Source organism: Hylobates moloch, unplaced genomic scaffold, assembly GCF_009828535.3.
Source record: "Hylobates moloch isolate HMO894 unplaced genomic scaffold, HMol_V3 SCAFFOLD_1, whole genome shotgun sequence".
NCBI lineage: Eukaryota > Metazoa > Chordata > Mammalia > Primates > Hylobatidae > Hylobates > Hylobates moloch.
This window is the reverse complement of record NW_026652276.1, coordinates 35,379,416-35,402,440: the sequence shown is the minus strand read 5'-3', so window position 1 is coordinate 35,402,440 and position 23,025 is coordinate 35,379,416. Positions and strand designations below refer to the sequence as shown.

Here is a 23,025-nt window from a genome sequence, read left to right as displayed (position 1 = left end):
AATCTTTAACTTAAAGAGTTCTGTTTTTAGGAATTGATCTTACAAACATATTTACATTTGTGCATAAAGATATATGTCATAAGGATACACGCCAAAGCATTTTTGTGATAAAAATTGGAAGCAACTTAATTATATACCAATAAATAAATTATAGTGCATTTGTACCCTGGCATATTATGCAGCATTTTAAAAATGACGTTCCTTAATGTCTAAGATATTGAACAAGTGAAGAAAGCAAAAGCATAGTATGATCTAACTTACGTTGAAAAAGTAAAGACATACATATGTGCATAGAAAACAGTTTGAAGGAAACTCACTAAACTGTTAATAGTGGTTATCTCTGAAAAACAAGTGGAAGAGAGTGAAGAGCATGAAGATGAATTCATTTTTTAAAAAAATCTGTGCACTTTGCATTTTAATTTACAATAAACATGCAGTGTTACATTATTTGTGTAATTAATAAAAAGATCATAGGAAATGAAAACATGGGGAGATTTATTTTGTTAGTTGTTTACTTTTTAGCTACATAATTTATATTGTGGGTCCATCTGTGCTGTTTTTTGTTGAACATAAGGCTAGAGGGTTCATGCATTTTTTATCCCACTTATCACTCCAATACCGCTCCAGAGGACCTTGACTAAATAATATTTTATTGTCTGACTAACAAACCTTGTCCAGAGGCAAACTTTTTAGGACATTGTTTCTCAGGCCACAGTGATAAAAACTTAAAATACAGCAATAAATAAATAGGAAAGCATAATCAATCTCACATACTGTAATTTTTCTTGTTATTCGTTGTTTTCTTTTTCAGCTCTAGTCTCTTGAAATATTAAAAATAGCCAAAAATATGCACCTAACGCCTAGCATGTTGCTTGGCATATACTTGGAATTAAATAAATGTAAGGACTGAATTAATATAGCACATAGGTAGAGACCTAATGAGATGTTAGATGGAACACTTGTGAAATTGGCAGTCCAGAGAAAATCACAATGACAAAATAATTCACTTAAATGCAATTAAAAGTCTATCTAGTCTTTGAATAAATCAGGGATGTGAGAGTAGACTACAAGAATGATAGATGTAGAAATGAAAAAGTATTAGGTTTTTTAGTCTATGTTCACTCTTCTGGGCAACTGGAATACTGAGCCCATATCTTATTTACAATAATTAATTAAGCAAGCCAATATGTATTGAATAGCTACTCTGTACTAAGACCTTTCCCTTGAGCTCCAGATTGTACTTGTTGATTGTCTCTGTGATGTCTTCATTTGGATATCTCTCAGGCAATTCACAATATGTTCAAAACAGAACTCTTGATTTGCCAACCGCATTAACAGTTTTCCCAGCTTTCCCCATTGCAGTAAGTGTATCACCACCCATTCAGGGCAACACTGTCATCTCTTGGCTAGACTACAGTAGGCTTTTACCTGGTCCCTTTGCTCACCCCTTGCCTTTCTCTAAGTCACTCTCCACACAATGCCAGAATGTTTTAAAAATAGAAACATACCCCACTTCAAAATAAATGTCCAGTGCCAAGCACAGTGCTTGGCACACAGCAAATGCTTGATTAATATTTGTTGAATGAATGAGTGATTGAATGATGAACCAACTAGACTATTTTTTTGCCTTCATGAAGCTTAAATGCTGGAAATCTATTTTTTCCCACTAATTACTTCTGGGTATATCTGTATCTATATCTATCTATCTATCATCATCTATCTATCTATCTATCTATCTATCATCTATCTATCTATCTATCATCTATCTATCTGTCTATCTATCTATCATCTGTCTATCTATCTATCTATCTATCTATCTATGTATCTATGAAGCAATGAATATAGTTAATCCTCGGACAACATGAATTTGAACTATGTGAGCCAACTAATTCACGGATTTTCTTCTACCTCTGCCACACCTGAGAAAGCAAGAGCAACCCCTCTCTAACTCCTTCTTTTCAGCCTACTCAATGTGAAGATGATGAGGATGAAGATCTTTATGATGATCTACTCCCTGTTAATGAATAGTAAATATATTTTCTCTTCCTTATGATTCCCTTAATAACATTTTCTTTTTTCTAGCTTACTTTATTGTAAGAATGCAATATATGATACAAATAACATACAAAATATTTGTCAATCAACTGTTTATTTTACTGGTAAGGCTTTTGTTCAACAGTAGGCTATTAGTAGTTAAGTTTTAGAGGAGTAAAAAGTTATATGCTGATTTTTGGCAGCATGGAGGGTCAGTGCCTTTAACTTTTACATTGCTCAAGGGTCAACTGTATATCCATTACTATTCCAGTAAACACTTCTAGGATTCCCAGACAACATTTGAGATTACCTTATAAACAAATGAGATACAAATAAAGCGCTCTCCTGAGCTTGGTCATTTCCTTAGAATTTGCTAAATTTGAAGTTTTATTTTCTGATTACTTAATACTTTTGAGTGATGGTTCTAGATGGAGAAAAAAGGAACAGGAATAAACCTCTTGCTCCCCACTCTTAACCATGCTCTCGTACATATAAGATCATGGCATATGCAAATAGAGATCATTTTACTTGTTCCTTTCTGATTGGGATGCCTCTTCTTTCTTTTTCTTGTGTAATTACTCTGGCTAGGACTTCCACTACTATGTTGAATAGATGTAGTGAAAATAGGCATCCTTGCTTTGTTCCTGATCTTAAAGAAAAAAACTTCAGCTTTTCACCTTTAAGAAAAAGGAATATGTGTTAGCTGTGGGTTTTTCTTATTTGGACTTTATTATGTTGAGATAATTTCTTTCTATTCCTAGTTTGTTGAGAGTTTCTCATGAGAGTGTATTGAATTCTGTAAAATGCTTTTTTCCTGTATCTATTGTGATGATTGTGTGATTTTTTTTTTTTTGAGACAGAGTCTTGCTCTGTTGCCCAGGCTGGAGTGCAGTAGTGTGATCATAGTTCACTGTAACTTTGAACTCCTGGGCTCAAATGATTCTCTTGTCTCAGTCTCTTGAGTAGCTAGGATTATAGGCATGTGTCACCATGCCCAGCTAAATTTTCTTTTTCTTTGTGATAGGGTCTTGCTCTGTCACCCAGGCTGGAGTCACTGCAGCCTTGATCTTCCAGGCTCAAGGCATCCTCCTGCTTCAGCCTCTTGAGTAGCTGGGACTGCAGGCATGTACCAACACATCCAGCTAATAAATTTTTTTGTAGAGATAGGGTCTTGACAAGTTGCTCAGGCTGGTCTCAAACTCCTGGCCTCAATTGGTCCTCCTACCTCAGCCTCCCAAAGCACTAGAATTATAGGCTTGAGCCACCATGACTGGTCATTGATTTCTTCTTTGACCCATTGGTTGTTCAAGAATGTGTTGTGTAGTTTAACATCTCTATATATTTTTTAGTTTTCCTTCTGCTATTAATTTCTAGTTTTATTTCACTGTGGTTGGAAAAGATATTTGGCATGATTTCAATCTTCTTAAATTTGTTAAGACTTGTTTTGTGCATTAACGTATGATCTATCCCAGAAAATGTTCCATGTTTGCTGGAGAAGAATGTATATTCTGCACTATTGGGTGAAATAGTCTTTATATGTCTCTCAGGCCTATTTGGTTTACTGTGTTGTTCAAGTCTATTATTTCCTTATTGATTTTCTGTCTGGAGGCTCTAATCATTATTGAAAGTGGGTCATTGAAGTCCCCTACTATTATTCTATCACTCTCTATTTCTCAATTCGGTTTTGTCAATGATTGCTTTGTATATTTAGGTGCTCTGATGTTTGGTGTATATATTATAATAATTATAGGATCTTCTGGGTAAATTGACCCTTTTATCATTTTATAATGACTTCTTTGTCACTTGCATGAGTTTTTGACCTAAAGTCTATTTTGTCTCGTATAACTATAGCCACCCCTGCTATTTTGAATACCATTAACATAAAATATCTTTTTCCATACCTTCATTTTCAGCCTTTGTGTCCTTAAATCTGAAGTGACTCTTTTGTAGACAGCATACAGTTGGGTCTTTTTCTTCAATCCATTCAGGAACTGTATGTATATCTTTTGATTGGAGGCTTTAATCCATTTATATTCAATAATTATTGATAGGGGAGGACAACTTTGACATTTTGAGAGTTACTTTCTGTTTTTTAGTTGTATTGCCCCTCTTCTTCTAGTTTGCTGTCTTTTTTTTAATATTATTTCATTCTTTTCTTTTGTGCATCTTTGACAGCTATTATATTTGCACTTACTATGAGGCTTATATAAAATATCTTATAGTAATAACAGCCTATTTTGGCTGATAATAACTTCACTTCAATTGCATTCAAAAAGTTTTCACTTTTAGTCCCCATACACTTTTCTAAATAGTCTTTTTTTTTCTTTTTTTTAAGACAGAGTTTCACTCTTGTTGCCCAGGCTGGAGTGCAATGGTGTGATCTTGGCTCACCGCAACCTCCGCTTCCCGGGTTCAAGTGATTCTCCTGCCTCAGCCTCCTAACTGGGATTACAGGCGCATGCCACCACACCCGGCTAATTTTGTAGTTTCAGTAGAGACGGGGTTTCTACATGTTGGTCAGGCTCGTCTTGAACTCCCAATCTCAGGTGATCTGCCCACCTCGGCTTCCCAAAGTACTGGGATTATAGGCGTGAGCCATCTCGCCCAGCCATCCCCATACACTTTTCTTTTTGGTTTGTTTGTTTTTATTTTGTTCATTGTTTTGTTGTTGTTTTCATTTTAGAGATGGGATCTTGTTGTCTTGCCCAGAATGGAGTGCAGTGGTGTGATTAGCTCATTGTAACCTCGAACACCAAGGCTCAAGTGACCCTCCCTCCTCAGCCTCCTGCGTAGATATGACTATAGGCATGCGTCACCACACCACACATCTTTACAAAAATTTTTCAAGCAGTTCCCTGACTCAGCCTCTCAAAGTGCTGGGATTACAGATGTGAGCCACCACATCCAGCCCACATTTTGTTACTGACATCACAATTTACATATTTTTGTATTGTATATTCATTAACATACTTTAATGTTATTTTTAATACTTGAGTCTTTTAACTTTTATATTAAAATTAAAATTATTTAAATACCATTGTTTTCATTTTATAGTATTCTGTATTTGCCTGTATACATTTACCTTTACTAATGAGTTTTTGGATATAGTATTTTTGATTGATAGTTTATTTCTTCTTTCAGCACTTTGAATATATTATCCCATTTCTGTGAGGTTTCTGATGTAAAAACTGTTATAATCTTTTTTTTTTTTTTTTTTTTTGAGACGGAGTCTCACGCTCTCACCCAGACTGGAGTGCAGTGGTGCAATCTCAGCTCACTGCAAGCTCCGCCTCCTGGGTTCACGCCATTCTCCTGCCTCAGCCTCTCCCAGTAGCTGGGACTACAGGCGCCCGCCACTACGCTTGGCTAATGTTTTGTATTTTTAGTAGAGATGGGGTTTCACCGTGGTCTCAATCTCCTGACCTCGTGATCTGCCCGCCTCGGCCTCCCAAAGTGCTGGGATTACAAGCGTGAGCCACCGCGCCCGGCCGAAACTGTTATAATCTTATAAGGGTTTCTTTCTACATGATAAGCCACTTTTCTCTTGCCACTTTCAAAATTCTCTTGTGTTTGACTTTTGACAATTTGATTATAATGTGTCTCGGTGTTGAAGTCTTTCAGTTCATCTAATTCAGGGTCTGTTAGGATTCTTGGATCTGAATGTCCATTGTCTTTCTCAATTTGAGAAGTTTTTGACCTTGTTTATTTGAATAAGCTTTCTGACCCTTTCTTTCTCCTCTGCTTCTATAAGTCCCATATTACAAATATTGGTTAGCTTAATAGCATCCCATGTGTCCCTTAAACGTTCATCACTCTTTCTTCTTTTTTCCCTTCTCATCAGATAATTTCAAATGATCTGTCTTTGGGTTTGCTGATTTTTCTGCTTGATCAGTCTGCTGTTGAACACTTCTATTGAAATTTTCAGTTCAGTTATTATATTCTTCAGCTCCAAGACTATTGTTTGGTTCTTTAAAAAATTTCTCTATCTCTTTGTTGAAATCCTCATTTCGTTCATGTATTGTTCTCCTGGCTCATTGAGCATTTTTATGATGGTTATTTTGAGTTCTCTGTCAGGTAATTCAAATATTGCTATTTCATAAGGGTCCATTTTGGAGCTCTGTCTTACGTCTTTGTTGGACTATGTTTCTCTATTAATTTCTTCTTCTTTACTCTTTATGTTGGTATCTGTGCAATAGAAAAAATAACTATCCCTCTTAGTCTTCAAGACTGGCCTCATACAGAAGAAGAGCCTTAGCAATCAGCCTGGTCAGAGATTCTCGGGGGCTCTTCAAACGTTCATACTAGTCCCAGCTGCCTTTTGTTTTTAAACATTAGGCATCTAGAATATGATGGGTCTTGTCAGTAATTTGAGACAGGTTAGACAGAAGCCCAGTCCCTTGGACAGCCCCCAGAAGAATTAGAAAGTCGGATGAATAGTCCAATTGTTTCCCTCCACAAAGAGAGAAGCTGGGATATGGGATTTATTTTCCTGCTTGCTTTGCATTGAGCATTTTGGAAAAGCTATGGTAAGTGTTTTCATGCTAATCCAAGATACCATCTTTGTTCTCAAACCATGCCCTCCTAATATCATCACTCTACTCCTCTGTCTTGACTTCTCATCGCTGAAACCTATAGTGGCAAATGAATAGTAAAAAAGGATGGAAAAAGAAGCTAGAAAAATAATTTAGTAGATATATGCAAGAAATTTTACTATCAAATGGGAAAAAGTAGTTTAATAATACAGTAAAACAACAGGACTGTCTTTTTTTTTTTTTTTTTTTTTTTTGCCACAGCAGAGGCAAGGAACAGCAGACACTTTTCCAAATTTATTTTTTACTGCAATTTTTATGCAAATTATTCACTACTGATTTTCAATCCAAGTTTGGAATTTAAAGAGGTTTGTGGAACTTCTACACAATTTTCTCTTTTCCATTAAGCTCTCACAGTCTTTTTTTTTTTTTTTTTGAGACAGAGTCTCACTCTGTCGCCCAGGCTGGAGTGCAGGGGAGCGATCTCAGCTCACTGCAAGCTCCGCCTCCAGGGTTCACGCCATTGTCCTGCCTCAGCCTCCCGAGTAGCTGGGACTACAGGCTCCAGCCACCAGGCCCAGCTAATTTTTTTGTATTTTTTAGTAGAGACGGGGTTTCACCATGTTAACCAGGATGGTATTGATCTCCTGACCTTGTGATCTGCCCGCCTCAGCCTCCCAAAGTGCTGGGATTACAGGCATGAGCCACCACGCCTGGCCCAACAATTCTTAAAAAAAAAAAAAACTGTATCAGTAGGGTGATTAGAAACTTCTTGCTATTATCTGATGCATCCATGATAGAGACATGAGGCAAACGAAAATGCTTTGATTTTGCTTGTTTCACTTTCCACATTTTCATCCATGTGGTTATCATAGTTCTGGCTCTGATTAAGTTTGGTATACTTTTGGTAAGTATGCATAGATTATGTTTAAATTTTAAAGTGTATTTTAGTAAGCCACATTGCCAATGGCTAAGTGAAGTTTGAAAATAGGATCATATTCAATATCAAACTGAATAATGATATAACATAATAGAAATAATTGGGTGAGGAGTGATATATAATGCAAAACAGTAGCCATGAAGATTAATATAGTTTCTCATGTTTAAGTGCCTTAAGGAAATAAGACTAATATAAAAGAAGTGAAAGTGAAATTTTAAATCTCAACAATTAGTATTTGTTGTATTATTATTCAAGAAATTTTATTTTTTCTATACTTGCAAAGTATAGAATACTATAATAAAAAAGATGTGTACCATTCTGCTCATATCATAAGCACATTTATATAACAAGGCATACTTCCTGCAGAAACATCTCAATGGTTCTATTGAGATTGTGAGTGAAAGCATTAAGTAAATATTTTGAGACTTTTTAAAATATTTTCTAGAAGATTTGATAATGCTAATTGTATATTTATACATTATTGAATCAACTGAATTTAGAAGTATACTTCACCTTTTTATGATTTTTCTTTTAATGATATAATGATGCATGTATATGTATATATTGATAAGGTCACTTGAAATATGAATGAATCTTTTAGCTTTAAGTATTAAACTGCACAAGTATTGGGATACTGCCTTCTAAATATGTGTAGTAGACCTAGCCTATGAACAATCTAAAATGTGCAATAAAGCCACTACATCTGTGAGGGCTGACCCAACCCAACATTTTAGAAATTATCAGCTTTCTCCAGCTCATTTACAGAAAGAAAAATAAAAAATAAAAACAACATTAATACGCTAAAGACTAAAAAACTTTTCTATAAAGTCCAAACTTTTGGTGAAATTTTCCTAAAAAGGTCAAGTGGATATTGACTTCGCTTTGAATACTCATCATGACCCCAAAAATGTTTAGATGGAAATGCAGTGGATGGAATTTTGCGTCAGCTTAAGAATCAGCACAAGGAGTTCCCATCCCTTGCCTTTTGAGCATACTTCTGGCATCTTTCTGAACTTGTTTTTCTTAATACAAAGATTATAACTCCAACTCAATTTACTGTAGAGTATTTTAGAATCGCCAAATAATTAGTTTACTGACTTGGTTCTACCAAGTTCTATGTAAAGCTGACATTATTATGTACTCAGTTTATAGCCCTCCAACACTTATGGGCTGAAATGTGCCCCCCTCCTACCCCAAATTTATATATTGAAGGCCTGACTAACCCCTAATGCCTCAGAATGTGACTATATTTGGAGATAGGGTCTTTAAAGAGATAATTAAGTTAAAATGAGTTCGTTAGGTTGGGCCCTAATCCAATATACCTGGTGTCCTTATAAAAAGAAAAAAATTGGACATAGATATAGACATACATAGAAAGAAGGCCATATAAAGTTATAGGGGAAGACAGCCATCTGCAAGCCCAGGAGAGAAGTCTCAGAAGAAACCAACACTGCTGACATCCTGATCTTGGACTTCTGGCCTCCAGGACTGTGAGAAAATATATTTTGGTTCTTCGTTTAAGCCACTGAATCTGTGTTACTGTGTTATAGCAGCCCCAGCAAACTAATACACCAACTCAGAAATATTTTGAGAAGGCCCCTCTGATGCATAAACACATGAGTATTTTATCATTCATTTTATCACAAGTCTGTAGATGATCACTCCAACATAAGACAGCTTAGGCTTTCTTAGAAAGAAATTTATACATAGTTGACCCTTGAACAATACAGGTTTGAACTGTATGGGTTCAAATCCACTTATATGTGAATTTTCTTCTGCCTCTGCCACTTCTGGGACAGCAAGACAAACCCCTCCTCCTCCCTTTTCTCCTCCTTAGCCTACTTAAAATGAAAATAATGAGGTTGAAGACCTTTATAAAGATCCACTTCCACTTAAATATATTTATCTTTCTATGATTTTGAAAACATTTTCTTTTCTTTCTAGCTTTGTTATAACAGTGTATAATACATATGACATACAAAATGTGTGTTAATCAACCATTTATGTTCATTGATAAGGCTTCCAGTCAACAGTAGGCTATTATAAAGTTTTGGGGATTAAAAGTTACATGCAAATTTTTAACTGTGCAGTGGGCCAGCACCCCTAATCCCTGCATTGTTTAAAAATCAACTGTGTATGTATGTGTATAAATAGTTCCTGACTTATGATGGATTGACTTACCATTTTTTTTTTATTTTATGATGGTGCAAAAGTGTTATGTGTTTAGTAGGAAATAATACTTCAAATTTTGAATTTTGATCATTTTTCAGGCTAGCAATATGTGGTATCTTGTGAAGTCGGGCAGCAGCAGTGAGCCCCATCTCCCAGTCAGCCACATAATCACAAGGGTAAATGATCAGTAGTGTATTCCACAGTGTATTATATTTAATGACTTACATGATATATTCAACACTTTATTATAAAGTAGGCTTTGTGTTTGATGATTTTGCCCAACCGTAGGCTAATGTAAGTGTTCTGAGCACATTTAAGGTAGGCTAGGTTAAGCTGTAGTGTTTGGTAAGTTAGGTATACTGAATGCATTTTCTACCTAACAATATTTTCAACTTACGTTGGGTTTGTCAAGATGTAACCCCATTGTAAACGAGAAGGATCTCTCTCTATATATGTAAAGATAACAAAATACCCTAATGAGAAATAAGACAATGGCACCCCAGAACAGAAGCAGTAACTAAAGTAAAGAAGGATCTTTTCTAAAGCCTTCAGAATTTAGCAATGAATCATAGCTTATGAAGAAGATAATAACGATGATACTACTTATAATATAGAAACCGTATTCAATTCTCTTCTAGAAGGAGAGTTACAATATTGTCACCATTTTTAAATGGTGACATAGGCTGCCCAGGTATATATGATGTAGGGATACTGATAATAATAACAATATTTTGCAATAACAAAATAATAAGCATTTACTGAATGCTCACTATATGCCAGGTTCTATACTAAAGTCTTACATGGTTTATCACCTTTAATACTCACAACAGCCCTATGAATTAGGTAATCCTAAAAATCAAGTTCAGAGATGCTACTGATAACCAATAGATTCAGAGTGCTGCTACATACTAGATGAACTGTTGCTGTTGGGCTGTTATAAAATCAGGTTTTTAAAAAGGCAGCTTGAATCCTTGGCCATCATGATGTCTATGGATTGTGAAAGCCTTACCTGATGGCATTTCTAGATTGAAGGCATCCATAAGTTTTGACAATAGTTCTTGCAGTTCCTCTTCCTCCAGCTCATCCTTTCTCTCCCTGATGTTACCTGCCTCTTTCTTTTCCACAGCTGCCAGAGCAGGACTGCTCATTTCAGCAGGAACCATTTTGGGTGTGTCCTGCTTCAGTCCCTCCTGACAACTGGGTAGGGCGTTGATGACTTTCTTCGGCATCTTTTGTGTTTGGCTTTGTGCCCTGGTGCTGTGCAAAGTGGTCTCTGGTGATTCTGGATTTTGCAGAGCATGCTCGGCATTTGTGTGACTTCTGTGACTTCTGTCAACCTCATCAGGGTTAGGAAGAGGTTCCCATCTTGAAGCATCTTCAGTGGCATTCTTGATATGCAAATAATCCCCTCCCTTTGGAACCTTTTCAGTTGAAGAATGGTCAACCTTGTTCCCCACATTTTGAAAGGAAGAAGACGAAGGACCGGGTGGCTGCAACCTTGCCTGGGGAAGCAAAACTTTATTTATGAAGAAATTAATGTTTATCCTACTTTTTCATAAATGCATTACATTTCAACATTCCAACAGAACATTCTAATGCAAGACTTTTCTTTCTCCTCTGTAAATATATTATCATTACTATTAATTTTAATTTATTCTGCTAATTCTATGTCAACCTAAAACTCTCTACAAGAGTTGGAACAGCTCAGATTCTAAAATAACAGAGGGAATAATTACAAGAAATTTAGGAAAATCCTGGGTTCTAAAAAGCCCAGGTTCTAAAAATACCATAAGGAATTTCTGAAAACATAAGCATATGTTGAATTGACAGATAAAAATTATTACGATAAAGCATTTTATAATAGTCTTTCCGGTAGGTGTGTTGTGAAGCGTTTCACAGTAAGTCACGGGGAGAAAATCTGGGGATGTGCTCCGCTTGAAGCACAGTTCTCACTGTGTGGCCCACAGGCCCAGGAGATCCCCAAGACCCTTCTAGGGTTTGTGATGTCAAAATTATGTTCATAAGGATACTTAGATGTTGTTTATTGTACTGACATGTGCACTGATGATGCAAAATCAGTAAGTAAAGCTGTTGGTACTTTAGCGTGAATCAAGGCAGCGTCACCAAACAGTGCTAATAATCAGGGTGTTCTTCACCCTCATACACTAGCAGTGAAAAAAAAAAAGCCAGTTCTGCTTAAGAACACCTTTGATGGAATAGAAAAGTTCTTAGTTTTAAAAATATGAACACATGTCTTTTAAATATTATGTGTGATGAAGTGGGAAGTGTGCATAAGACACTTCTGATGTGTACTGAAATACGAAAGGGTTGCCTCTTGTGTCAAAGACTATGTGACAGACTATGGTTATTCAGACTTGGGTATTTGTCAGTTTCTCAAAAATGAACAAGCAAGAATGTCACTGCAAGGAAAACAATTAACAGTATTTGCTGTCAGTTATAACAGTTAAGGCCGGGCGCAGTGGCTCACATCTGTAATCCCAGCACTTTGGGAGGTAGAGGTGGGAGGATTGCTTGACGCCAGGAGTTCGAGACCGGTCTGGACAACATAGTGAGACCCCCCCTCTACAAAAATAAAAATAAAAATTAGCTGAGTGTGCTGGCATGAGCCTGAGATCCTAGCTAGCCACGAGGTTGAGGCGGGAGGATTGCTTGAGCCCCAGGAGTTTGAGGCTGCAGCGAGCTGTGATCCTGCCACTGTACTCTAGCCTGGATGACAGAGCAAGACCCTGTCTAAAATGTATATTTATATACATAAAAAACAGGCTTTCAATCAAAACATAGAATTTTGGAAAACTTGCATCCTACCACTATGAGCTTGATAGCTTTCCAATTAGGCAATTTTGTAATGATGTTGGTAGTGACATTAATGAACATGAATTTTTTTGACCCTGTATAATAAAATGGATGAGCATTAGGACATGCAGCATAGCTCAGTGAACCAATATTTTCCAAATGACCAATGTATAATGTTACACAATCATGCATGGCTAAGAGACCCACTTAAAGACCATGTAAGAGCACTGGATTTTAATGAAACAGTGTGACATAAATATGGTTTCAAATTAAAGTCTCCTTTAAGAAGCTGTCATATATCACGTTTTGGTGTAGTATTAAAGAGATGTATGCCTCGGTATCTGAAAGGCTATTAATACACTTCTCTCTTTTTCAACTGCAAATCTGTGTGAGATCTGATTTCTTCAGATATTTCAACCGAAACACATTGCAGCAGATTGATTGCTGAAGTAGTTACAAAAATTCAGCTGTCTTTTATTAAGCCAGGTATTTAAAGAGATTTGTGGAAAATATAAAGCAATGCCACTCTTCTAAGGTTTTTAATTTTCATTAATTCATTTTCATTTTCATTTTGTTTCTGTGGTTATAACAACAGATATTGATGCAAACAGGTATAACCACAGAACCAAAATCCCCTCGGGGTTCTCAAATATTTTTAAGAATGTACAGGGATCCTGAAATCACAAGGTTAAAAAACCGATGCTATAAAGAATCACTTTGCCCCAAAGTCTATTGTTTATAAATATTACAGATCCTGTTGTCTTTCAATGGCACTACCTTCATGGAGGGATAGGATACAGCCTGGATGAGGAAGTGGGAGGTCAGGGTACGGGGAGAAGAGGCAAGGGAAGAGGCTGATCAAAGTAAGTTGGGAAGCTCCTCCCTTGGCTGAAGGACACAAGGTTAGACTTCCAGACAGTCCAGATGGCCAGTGTCGGTCACATTTTATACCTGTAGGTCCTGTCTTATCTGCTGTAGCTTGGTCCATAGACTATCCTGGTTGGTTTTGAGTTTGTGAATCTTCGTTTCAAATCGGCAACTTCTTTCTTCCTGGGAGGTGTATATAGCTTGCAACTTGTCTTTGTATTGGTTTAACTGTTTTTTAAGGAGCCTGAAAAGAGAACAGATTTGAATGGTTTGGAAGGGCAAGAGGCCAGCACACTAATTAGAGCCCTGGTAAGATGTATTCCAGTCCTTTTTGTGGGAAAAGATGCTGGAAAATCCTGTGTCTCAACTGTGTGTTTTTTTTTGAGACGGAGCCTCGCTCTGTCTTCTAGGCTGGAGAATGCAGTGGCGCAATCTTGGTTCACTGCAAACTCTGCCTCTTGGATTCAAGTGATTCTCCTGCCTCACCCTCCTGAGTAGCTGGGATTAAGGCATGCGCCACCACGCCTGGCTATTGGAAAACCCTGTGCCCCAACTGTTATCTCACATTGATCAAGATTGTTGACACTGTTTGTTCACCATGTGCAGCTGCCTTGGTGTGTATTATGGATATGATTCCACTAAGCATTCCACTGGCTTTAGAAGTATTTCAGAAAACTCACCAGGCATATTACAGATTACTTTTGACAGCTTGCCTCTACTGGCTACTTAAATAGGAATATTGACTTTATACATTATCCTTTTGTCTAGAAATACTCCATTCAGAATGATAGTACACCCGTCGTGGCTAAACACCCAACGCTTGACCAGGAACACAGGGGAGGAAGAATATTGCAATTCATGGATTGTAGGTCTGCTTCGGCTTCTCTTTTTGTCTAGTTGTTCATTGGTTTAAGAATGAACCAAGAAGCTGGGTGCACTCACTCGTGAGCATGTGCGTGTGTGTGTGTGTGTTTGTGTGTTATCTTAGTGCTTTAGGAGGCCAAGTTGGGGTATCCCTTGAGGCCAGGAAATTGAGACCAGCCTGGGCAACATAGCAAGACCTCATCTACACACACACACACACACACACACACACACACACACACAAATTAGCTGAGTGTGGTGGCACCTGTAGTCACAGCTACTTGGAAGGCTGAGGCAGGAGGATCACTTGAGCCCAGGAGTTAGAGGTTACAGTGAGCTATAACTGCACCACTGCTCTCCAGCCTGCCTGACAGAGCGAGACTCTGTCTCTAAAAAAATATGAACCAAGTAGTCAGGGTAATCAGGGCAATTCTTTAAAACAAAAGGCAGGGTATGTTGCTCTTCTGCTCAGAACCCTCCAGGGGCTCCCTCTTCATTTAGAGTAAACGAAAGTCCTTACAGAGGTGGACAAGCCCCACAACTGGCTCCTCTTTGAACACCCCAGGCCTGTTCCCTACTTAGAGTCTGCTCTTCCACTCCCTCTGCCTGGATGCTCTTTCTTCCCCAGGTCATTGCTCAGTTCCCTCCCCCACCTCCTTCAAGTCTTTGCTCTCAAGGCGCCTTTTCAGTGAGGCATTCTCTGACTGCCCTACTTGAATACACAAACGACAACCCCAACCTCTCCTCCAGCATGGCCAAACTCTTCCCTTCTTTATTTGTCTCTGTGGCATTTTTCCATGTCTAATTACTGCAGAGCCTGAAGAGTCCAGCCTTCAAACTTCCAGACAGCCATACACTGTGACATACTACAGGCTTTACTTATTATTTTGCTTATATATTACCTACTCTACTCCTTACTTAGTTGCTTATTGTCTCTTTATTCTGGCAACTTTGCGTGTGTGTGTATGTGTGTTGCTATGTCTTCTGGATCAGGCCTAAAATAGTTCCTGTCATATAGCAGGTTTACAACTAAAATTGTCTAAATAAAGTAGTTTTATTTGATCACTGCTGTTAGCATATTTGTGGAATTTGTGGAAATTGGCTGTCTGGTATGAAATGCAACATTTCTCAGTGTTAGAACCTGTGAAATTCCTAATTCCATAGAGCTTGGGGAGGTCTTGAAATTTAGTTTGGGCTCCCATGCAAAGCAGGCATCTCTGAAAGATAGCCCTCTAACTTCCAGACAGTCACACTCAGGTGAAACAGGAGTCTGACTCTGAAATCCTTGCTCGTAATTGGTGTTTCAGGTGTATCTTTATGATGGGTTTCTCAGAAAGGAGTAGCCCGGGGTTTTACACAGCCAACAACAAAGAAACATTCTCAGACAGCCTGTCTAGACAGTGTTCTCTGGACCCAAAGTGTTGTGCTTATTATGACCACTAACGATGTCAGGCTCTCTCTTTTCTTCATGTTGTCCACCACCCATGTCCGCTTCCTCCACTCTGGCCCATCCACCAGGTCTGGACAACTAGAAGACACACATCCCTATCCTTCCACAATCCAGGTGAAAGAAGACAGGACTCTGTCAGAAATCCAGTTCTTTTCTTCTTCTGCTTCTTTTTAAAGAAGAGATGCTTATGGGTTGTTTCTAGTAAATACAATTCACCTGGTGCCAATATTTCCAGCAACTGGGAGCCCAGGACTTTGCAGGCAATTAGGAACTCATAATAAACGGTGCAGGTTATCTAAGAAATAATTCCTTTCAAATGACCTGAAATCTGCCTTTCTATACTTTTATATCTTTATATGTATTCCTGCTTTCTGGTGGGGGCTAAGCAGCTTGAATCTCCCATGTATTAACTGTTCAAATGAAACACAAATACTCCCTAGGCAAGCTAATCATGCCCAAAGCAGTGAAATGTTATTTAATTTGTCCATTACTGATATGGTTTGGCTGTGTCCCCCCCAAATTTCATCTTGAATTGTAATCCCCATCATCCCCACGTGTCAAGGTCAGGACCAGGTGGAGGTAATTAAATCATGAGGGCGGTTTTCCCCATACTGTTCTCATGATAGTGAGTGAGTCTCACGAGATCTGATGGTTTTATAAGCATCTGGCATTTCCCCTGCTTGCCCTCACTCCATCCTGCCACCCTGTGAAGAAGGTGTCTGCTTCTCCTTTGCCTTCCACCATGATTGTAAGTTTCCTGAGGCCTCCCCAGCAATGTGGAACTGTGAGTCAATTAAACCTCTTCGCTTTATAAATTACCCAGTCTCAGGTATTTCTTCATAGCAGTGTGAGATTGGACTAATAAATTTACCTAGCACAGTGTAGATTAATAATAGATAACTAGTAATCGAATAGTACTCTTTCTGTTAATGTGTCTGAGACTGTTGCTTTTAAAATAATCAGTGACATAATTGAGGGACTTTCCTTTAATCCCTTAAAATTTGGTCTTTATTAACTGCCTCACTGTTCCAGTCTATTAAATCTCAGTGATCCAAGATTGTAATTGTTTATTACCTAGGGGTTTTGGTATCATGTCACACACACATTTGAGAACTGGGCTCTCTACAGTTTTCATCCAAATTATTGATAAAAATGATGGTGCAGACAGGAACAAAGATGGAGCTTCATGTTATATTTCATTCAGTAATCAGCCTTACACTTTGGTACACTTTGTAGTGATAAATACTTTAGTAGGATACAAATGGTGTAAATAGTAGACATGGATTATATCAAAAGGAATATTTGGTTTAAAATAATTCATTTTAAATAACCATTTTAAGAATTAAGTTAAAAAACTAAATTTTAAAATTTGCTTTTATTTCTACATTTTCAATTTTAATATAGCCTTTCTAGTGCTTTACTGCTTTAAAAATGTTTTCTTTTTCTTATTCCATGAAAAAGATGAAAACTACTTTTAATATTTAAATGATTTTGATACTTTAAAAGTGTTTCTTGAACTCCTTTTCATGAGTTATCACAGAATTTAGAAAATGTTTTATTTCTTCTGTACATTTAGATTAGGAAGCATATCTCATCATACATATATACATAGAATTGCTAGTTTATTGGACATCTACTTGATATTAAGTATTGTGCCTGAAAACAAAGGTCTTCCCTCAGGAGAAACTTCTTACTGGGGAGCCAGGAATTCTGTCTTCTAAAGGAATAACAGCAGGAGCTAGGAGCTCAAGAAATGATTAGTTCCTTAAGACACAAGAAGAAGATGATAGACAGTTTCCATTCAGCCTAATAAACCTAGTAGAAAGTTACATGCTGTTGGATAACCAGTACTGATTTCTTCAGAAGAAGGTAAAACACATACATAACACAAGATATACACAAGAATCAATACTTCACTAAAAGTGCTTAAGCAAATTCCTAAAATCGGGCAATCGAAAGTCAAAACTTACTTAGCCCAGTGATTTTTGTTATGCTTAACTACTCAAATAGACTCAAAGCTCCCTTTTACTTTCATATTGGAATCACAGGATTTCTTGGCTTAAAATTTTCTCCCAAATTAAAAAAAAAAGGTAAAATTTTTGTAGAAACTTTTTCTCTAAAAGCAAAAGAAATGCTATGGATTTCTCTCTGTGGTCGGTATTTGCACATACTCGTGTGGCTCCTACCTTCTTTCCCTATGGAGAGCATTAATGGATTCATGAGTCCTCGGCAGTTCATTTCTAGTGCTGACCATGGTCTAGAGAAGGAAGAAATAAGAAAATAAGTTTTTGGTTTGAATTTAACCCACATTCCTAAAAATCCATATAAGAACATGATAATGATGTTTTTCAAAGAAATTAAATCTATTTCAAAAAGTGGCTGCTGTTTGGGCTTACATTCATGTATGATGACGCAGATGTTTACACGCTCAAGGTACAGCTGCGTATCTAATTTCACAAAAGAAGTTATAACAGTTTTAGGTTTTAGAAATAACATCACAATAGTCTTTTGCTCAAGTTAAGTTGCTACCCTGAATGTCTTCTTCCCCAAAGGCATCTACAAGAAGCAGTTGAGTCACTTTCTTTCCCTTGGCTTAGGAAGTCTCTTACTTCTACCATCCACCTTCAACTTTCACTTTCTTGTTTTTCCTTTGCTTGCTACCTGCGTGTGCACTAAAGTTATCATTTCTTTTCAAATCCACCAAGTGTTTTGAATGAATAATGGTCAACTTGGCTGTCACTTAGGATTTCCCCACCAAACCTTGTCTCTTACATCACACTCTGTGCCCTGAACTGCAACCTCAGGGCAAGTTCTGACCTGACCCAGTCTGGCCCAGGCTCCTGGGGCACCATGTTCCAGCCCTTGGCTCCCACACGTCTCAATGAAAGATTGGATTTCATTACACTCCATTTATAAACAGCTGTGGCTACAATCTGCAGCCTTCTCCCATCCCTGCAAATGATCTGAAGAGGGACTGGCCATTTTAGGAACATTGTTCCACAGAAACAGCCTGAAAAAGCAAAAGGGCAGTAGCAGGAAGAAGAAACTGAGCTATATACAGACTTAAAGTCACATTCTCTGGTTGGTATGTGCCCTTTGCAGCCCCTTTGAGTGAAATGTGCCATTGCCTCTTCATTCAAATACTTAAACAGCTTCCACATGCATAGCATAGTCTTTGAATCAGTGAACTTTACATTATTTTTAAAATAATTACATTTTAAATAATAATTGCAGAATATCATGGCTTTGTAAAATGACTGTACTCTCATAAGCCATTTTTTACCTCTATTCATTCTCTATATATGGTGGAGATAGAGTAAGAAAGTTGTATACATATGCTGTAAACTTATTTATGTGTTCTAACACTTAGGGAGAACAATGAAAAACCTTAAAATTCTCAAATAAAATAATTCAGTGATCTAATGTATATTATTAATATGAAGAAAATCTTTAAAAGAATTTCTTGCACCAGTATTATGTGGTACATATTTTCCTGCAATTGAGAAGCATTTCAGGTTAGTGCAAATGGTGGTATATCCATAGAACAGATACTATGGTTTATTTAGTCATTCTCAATGAAGGCATAAGCTGTTTCCAATATTTCAAAATTTTCAGAATGAAAAGCAATGCTGCAGTAAACATAGCTGTATGTGCCTCCTTGTGCACATGTGCAAGGTTCTTGGGTTTTAAGTTTAATAGACACTATCCATTTGCCCCTTTGGGCAGGTGCATGCGCACACACACATAGACACACACACACTTGAAAATGCATAGGAAAAGATCTGCAAAGATATACTTCAAACAGATTACCTCTGGGGAATTAGGGACTGGACCTGGGTTGAGAATTATGGTTGAAAAGGACCTTAGATTTATTTATAATATTTTAACTTCTTATATGTCAAACAGATTCATGTCTTATTTCTATGAAGTGCATTTTTAATAAAAATATGTTATATACCCAAGATAGGATGTAGCAACTTTAAAAATGAAGGTGAGAGGGAAGTAAAAGAAAAGTGAAATAAGCGAGCAAAACAGCTTTTAAATTTCCTCCCTCAGAACAAATGGATGTTACAGTGAGGAAAAGCCTGCATTGTGAAATGTTTTTCCTTCCTCGTTTGTTTGAAGCAGGAAATAGAGTAGCTCCTTATTTGTCCTCATACATCAGTCCAGCTCTCTGTCACACACTCTAGCATGATGCCTGTGTCTTGGCAGGTATCCCATGAGGGGTGTCTCCAGGTGTCCCAGTCTATATGAGCTGATGAGTAAAATGGAGACAGGCCCGATAAAACATCACACACAGGTGGCCACTTGTCACTGGATGGTCACAAGACTTACTCTCCACTCACACTTAACTGCAATATGGAAACTCCAGTTTTTCTCTGACTATTACAGATGACCATATTCTGAAAACCTGTCTTAAGCTCAGACTGTACTGATTATGATTGCAGGAAAGCTTGCAAGTGGAGTTACACATGTGAGGGCAAATAAACAGCTGATTGAAAACATGCTAAAGTATTTGCAGAATGTACACTTAAAAAAAGATAGCATTTCTAATGTCTTTGATGAAAAAACTTCACTGGGATTTTTAAAGTTCTCTCCCCCATCTTATTTTTCTTTTTTAAAAAAACTTGCATTTTGAGTTCAGGGGTACATGTGCAGGATGCGCGGGTTTGTTACATAGGTAAATGTGTGTCATGGGGGTTGTTGTACAGATTGTTTCATCACCCAGGTATTAAGCTTAGTATCCACTAGTTATTTTCCTGATCCTCTCCCTCCTCCCACCCTCTGCCCTCCGGGAGGCCCCCGTGTGTGTTGTTTCCCTCTATGCGACCATGTGTTCTCATCATTTAGCTCCCAAGCTCCCACTTACAAGTGAGAATATTTCTTTCTTATCTCTTCCCTTTTTAAAATTTCTGAACATTTTACTGACATATGCATGCATTGGTTCTCCTATTTTTTATTTTTTTATTTTTGAGATGGAGTCTTGCTCTGTCGCCCAGGCTGGAATGCAATGGCACAGTCTTGGCTCACTGCAAACTCCTCCTTCTGGGTTCAAGCGATTCTCCTGCCTCAGCCTCTTGAGTAGCTGGGATTACAGGCACGGCACGCGCCACCACACCCAGCTAATTTTTGTATTTTTAGTAGAGACGGGGTTTCACCACGTTGGCCAGGCTGGTCTCGAACTCCTGACTTCGTGATCTGCCCACCTCGGCCTCCTAAAGTGTTGGGGTTACAGGCATGAGCCACCACGCCTGGCTGGTTCTCCGATTTTTTAAAATAACCTAAGATCTTATGATACTGAGTTGGCAAGTTAAGGCCCTATGGACAGAAGGAAGCCTTATCTGTAAGTTATAACCAGAAGTCTTGGGCAGAGACTTCATATCTATGGACACTGTAGTAGTTTAAAGATGTCAGGGTTGAATGCAACCTATCTTAGAAATGGTCCCCTCAAAGCTGAACTTTGTCCGCTAACGTGGTAAACAACACAGTTCACTGGCTGCATATCAGAGGTGGCACATATTGTTGTGGTTAGAATTGCCCATTCTTTTGGGACAACAGATTAAAGAAAATTCATGTTGCTCAGCCATATGTAAATGAGAATAGGCTTTGTGTCTTCTTAAGGACCTCACTATTGAGTCTTCTAATACATGCCACAAAGGAGCAATATAATTTATACTATAATTGCATACACCAGCACATTACTGTTGCAATTAATTTGTAGTCCTTACCTGCATAGACAACTTACAATAGACTTTTATCCTTACAAACATCCAAATTATCTGGTCTACTCTACTCTTCCAGAAAAATTACGCAATTGGGCATATTAAATAGACCAAAGGCTGACCAGTAGTTGTGTATTTTGAGGACATTATAGATTTTCTTAGCAGATATTTAGAAACAAAAATGATCCTTAGGAAAAAAATGACTTGATTTCTGGGAGTAAAAGTTGAGCATATTTCAGTTGAATTAAAATAGAAATTTGAAGATTTGAAAAATAAATAAAATGATACCTTAAAATAGTTTTCTTAACTATTTTGAAAATCTTGATAAAGCAGATAATTCCTTCAAGAAAATAAAATTATCAAAGTTGACTGTAGAAAGCATGAAGACTATTAAGTTTGAACAAATAAAAAATGTATGAAACTATTATAAAGCCTCCAGTGCCCAGGGCTTTACTCTTGAATATTAGCAATTGTTAAAGAAATAAATAGTTCCTATGTTAGATAAATTATTTCAAACACAAGAAAAGATGAAATATGACTCAGTTGTTTAATGTAGCCATAAAAACTCAAATGCTCAAAACTGATGCAGATAAGATGGAGTGGGGAGATATTCTGATTCATAAATGTTGCAATTCTAAATAGAAAACAAAATTTAAAGGACATTTAAAGAATAATCTACAAGCAAGTGTAGATTTTAGTTGCAGCAATGCCAGAAATGTTTACTATTAGGTACTCTATTAATGAAATACTTCCAATAAGAAAAAAATGTTTGAAAATTTCACTTGGTGCTGAAAACAGATTTTAAATAAGTAAATCAAAACATCTCCCCCAAAAAAGTTTTAAAAACAAGGACAAGAAAAACACTTCCTCCACATTAAAAACCATCTCAAGCCAACAACTAAAACTGTAATATCTAAAGGAAAAGCACTAGAGAAATGCCTCCACTAAATCTACTCTCATTAAAAATAGTTGCCCCATTAGCTCTTGAATTATATATCATTGCTCTGAAAGATGTGGAGTCTTTCAGGAATAAAGACCTGAAATAGAAATGAGAGGTTTAAATATTGGAGGGGAAAAGACACACACACATATATGTATATTTAAGTATATATATACACATATATAAATGTATATGTATTTTTGTATTTAATTGTATTTAAATATATACATATATGTATATAAACATATATATGTATATATGTGTATATATGTATATATTTAAATATATATTTATATTTTATATGTTGATCTTTAAATATTTTTAAATATATATATTTTTTCAGATTATGTGATTGTCTACCTAGAAGCAAGATGTTCAAAATAAACCAATATTTGAGTTTCTAAAAGAGTTCATTCAGAAAAGTTTCTCTTTGCAGGGTAACTATTCAAAAAGCCATAGCTTTCCAACATATCATCATCAATAATTAAGAAAAAATACAGTGAGAAAAGCCCCTACTCACAATATTATCACAATATGACAGGAAATCAGCTATATATAACCTTTTACTGAGAGACAGAAAAACACTTGAAAAAATAGAGAAACCTAAATATCACAGAGATAAAAGTTGTTTCCACATCAACATATAGGTTTAATGCAAAGCTAACCAAAATACTAATAGGATTAATTTTGGC

General features: G+C 37.0%; 1 protein-coding gene across 1 annotated transcript in view; it reads right to left on the bottom strand.

Moving 5' to 3' along the window:
* DYTN (dystrotelin) overlaps positions 1-23,025 on the bottom strand; it is a 66,843-nt gene that overhangs the window by 848 nt on the left and 42,970 nt on the right. The window contains exons 10-11 of the mRNA XM_032754784.1: positions 13,441-13,600; positions 10,685-11,177 (exon numbers count right to left, since the gene is read on the bottom strand). Of these exons, the coding sequence (XP_032610675.1) occupies positions 10,685-11,177; positions 13,441-13,600 (653 nt within the window). The remainder of the gene's footprint in view (positions 1-10,684; positions 11,178-13,440; positions 13,601-23,025) is intronic.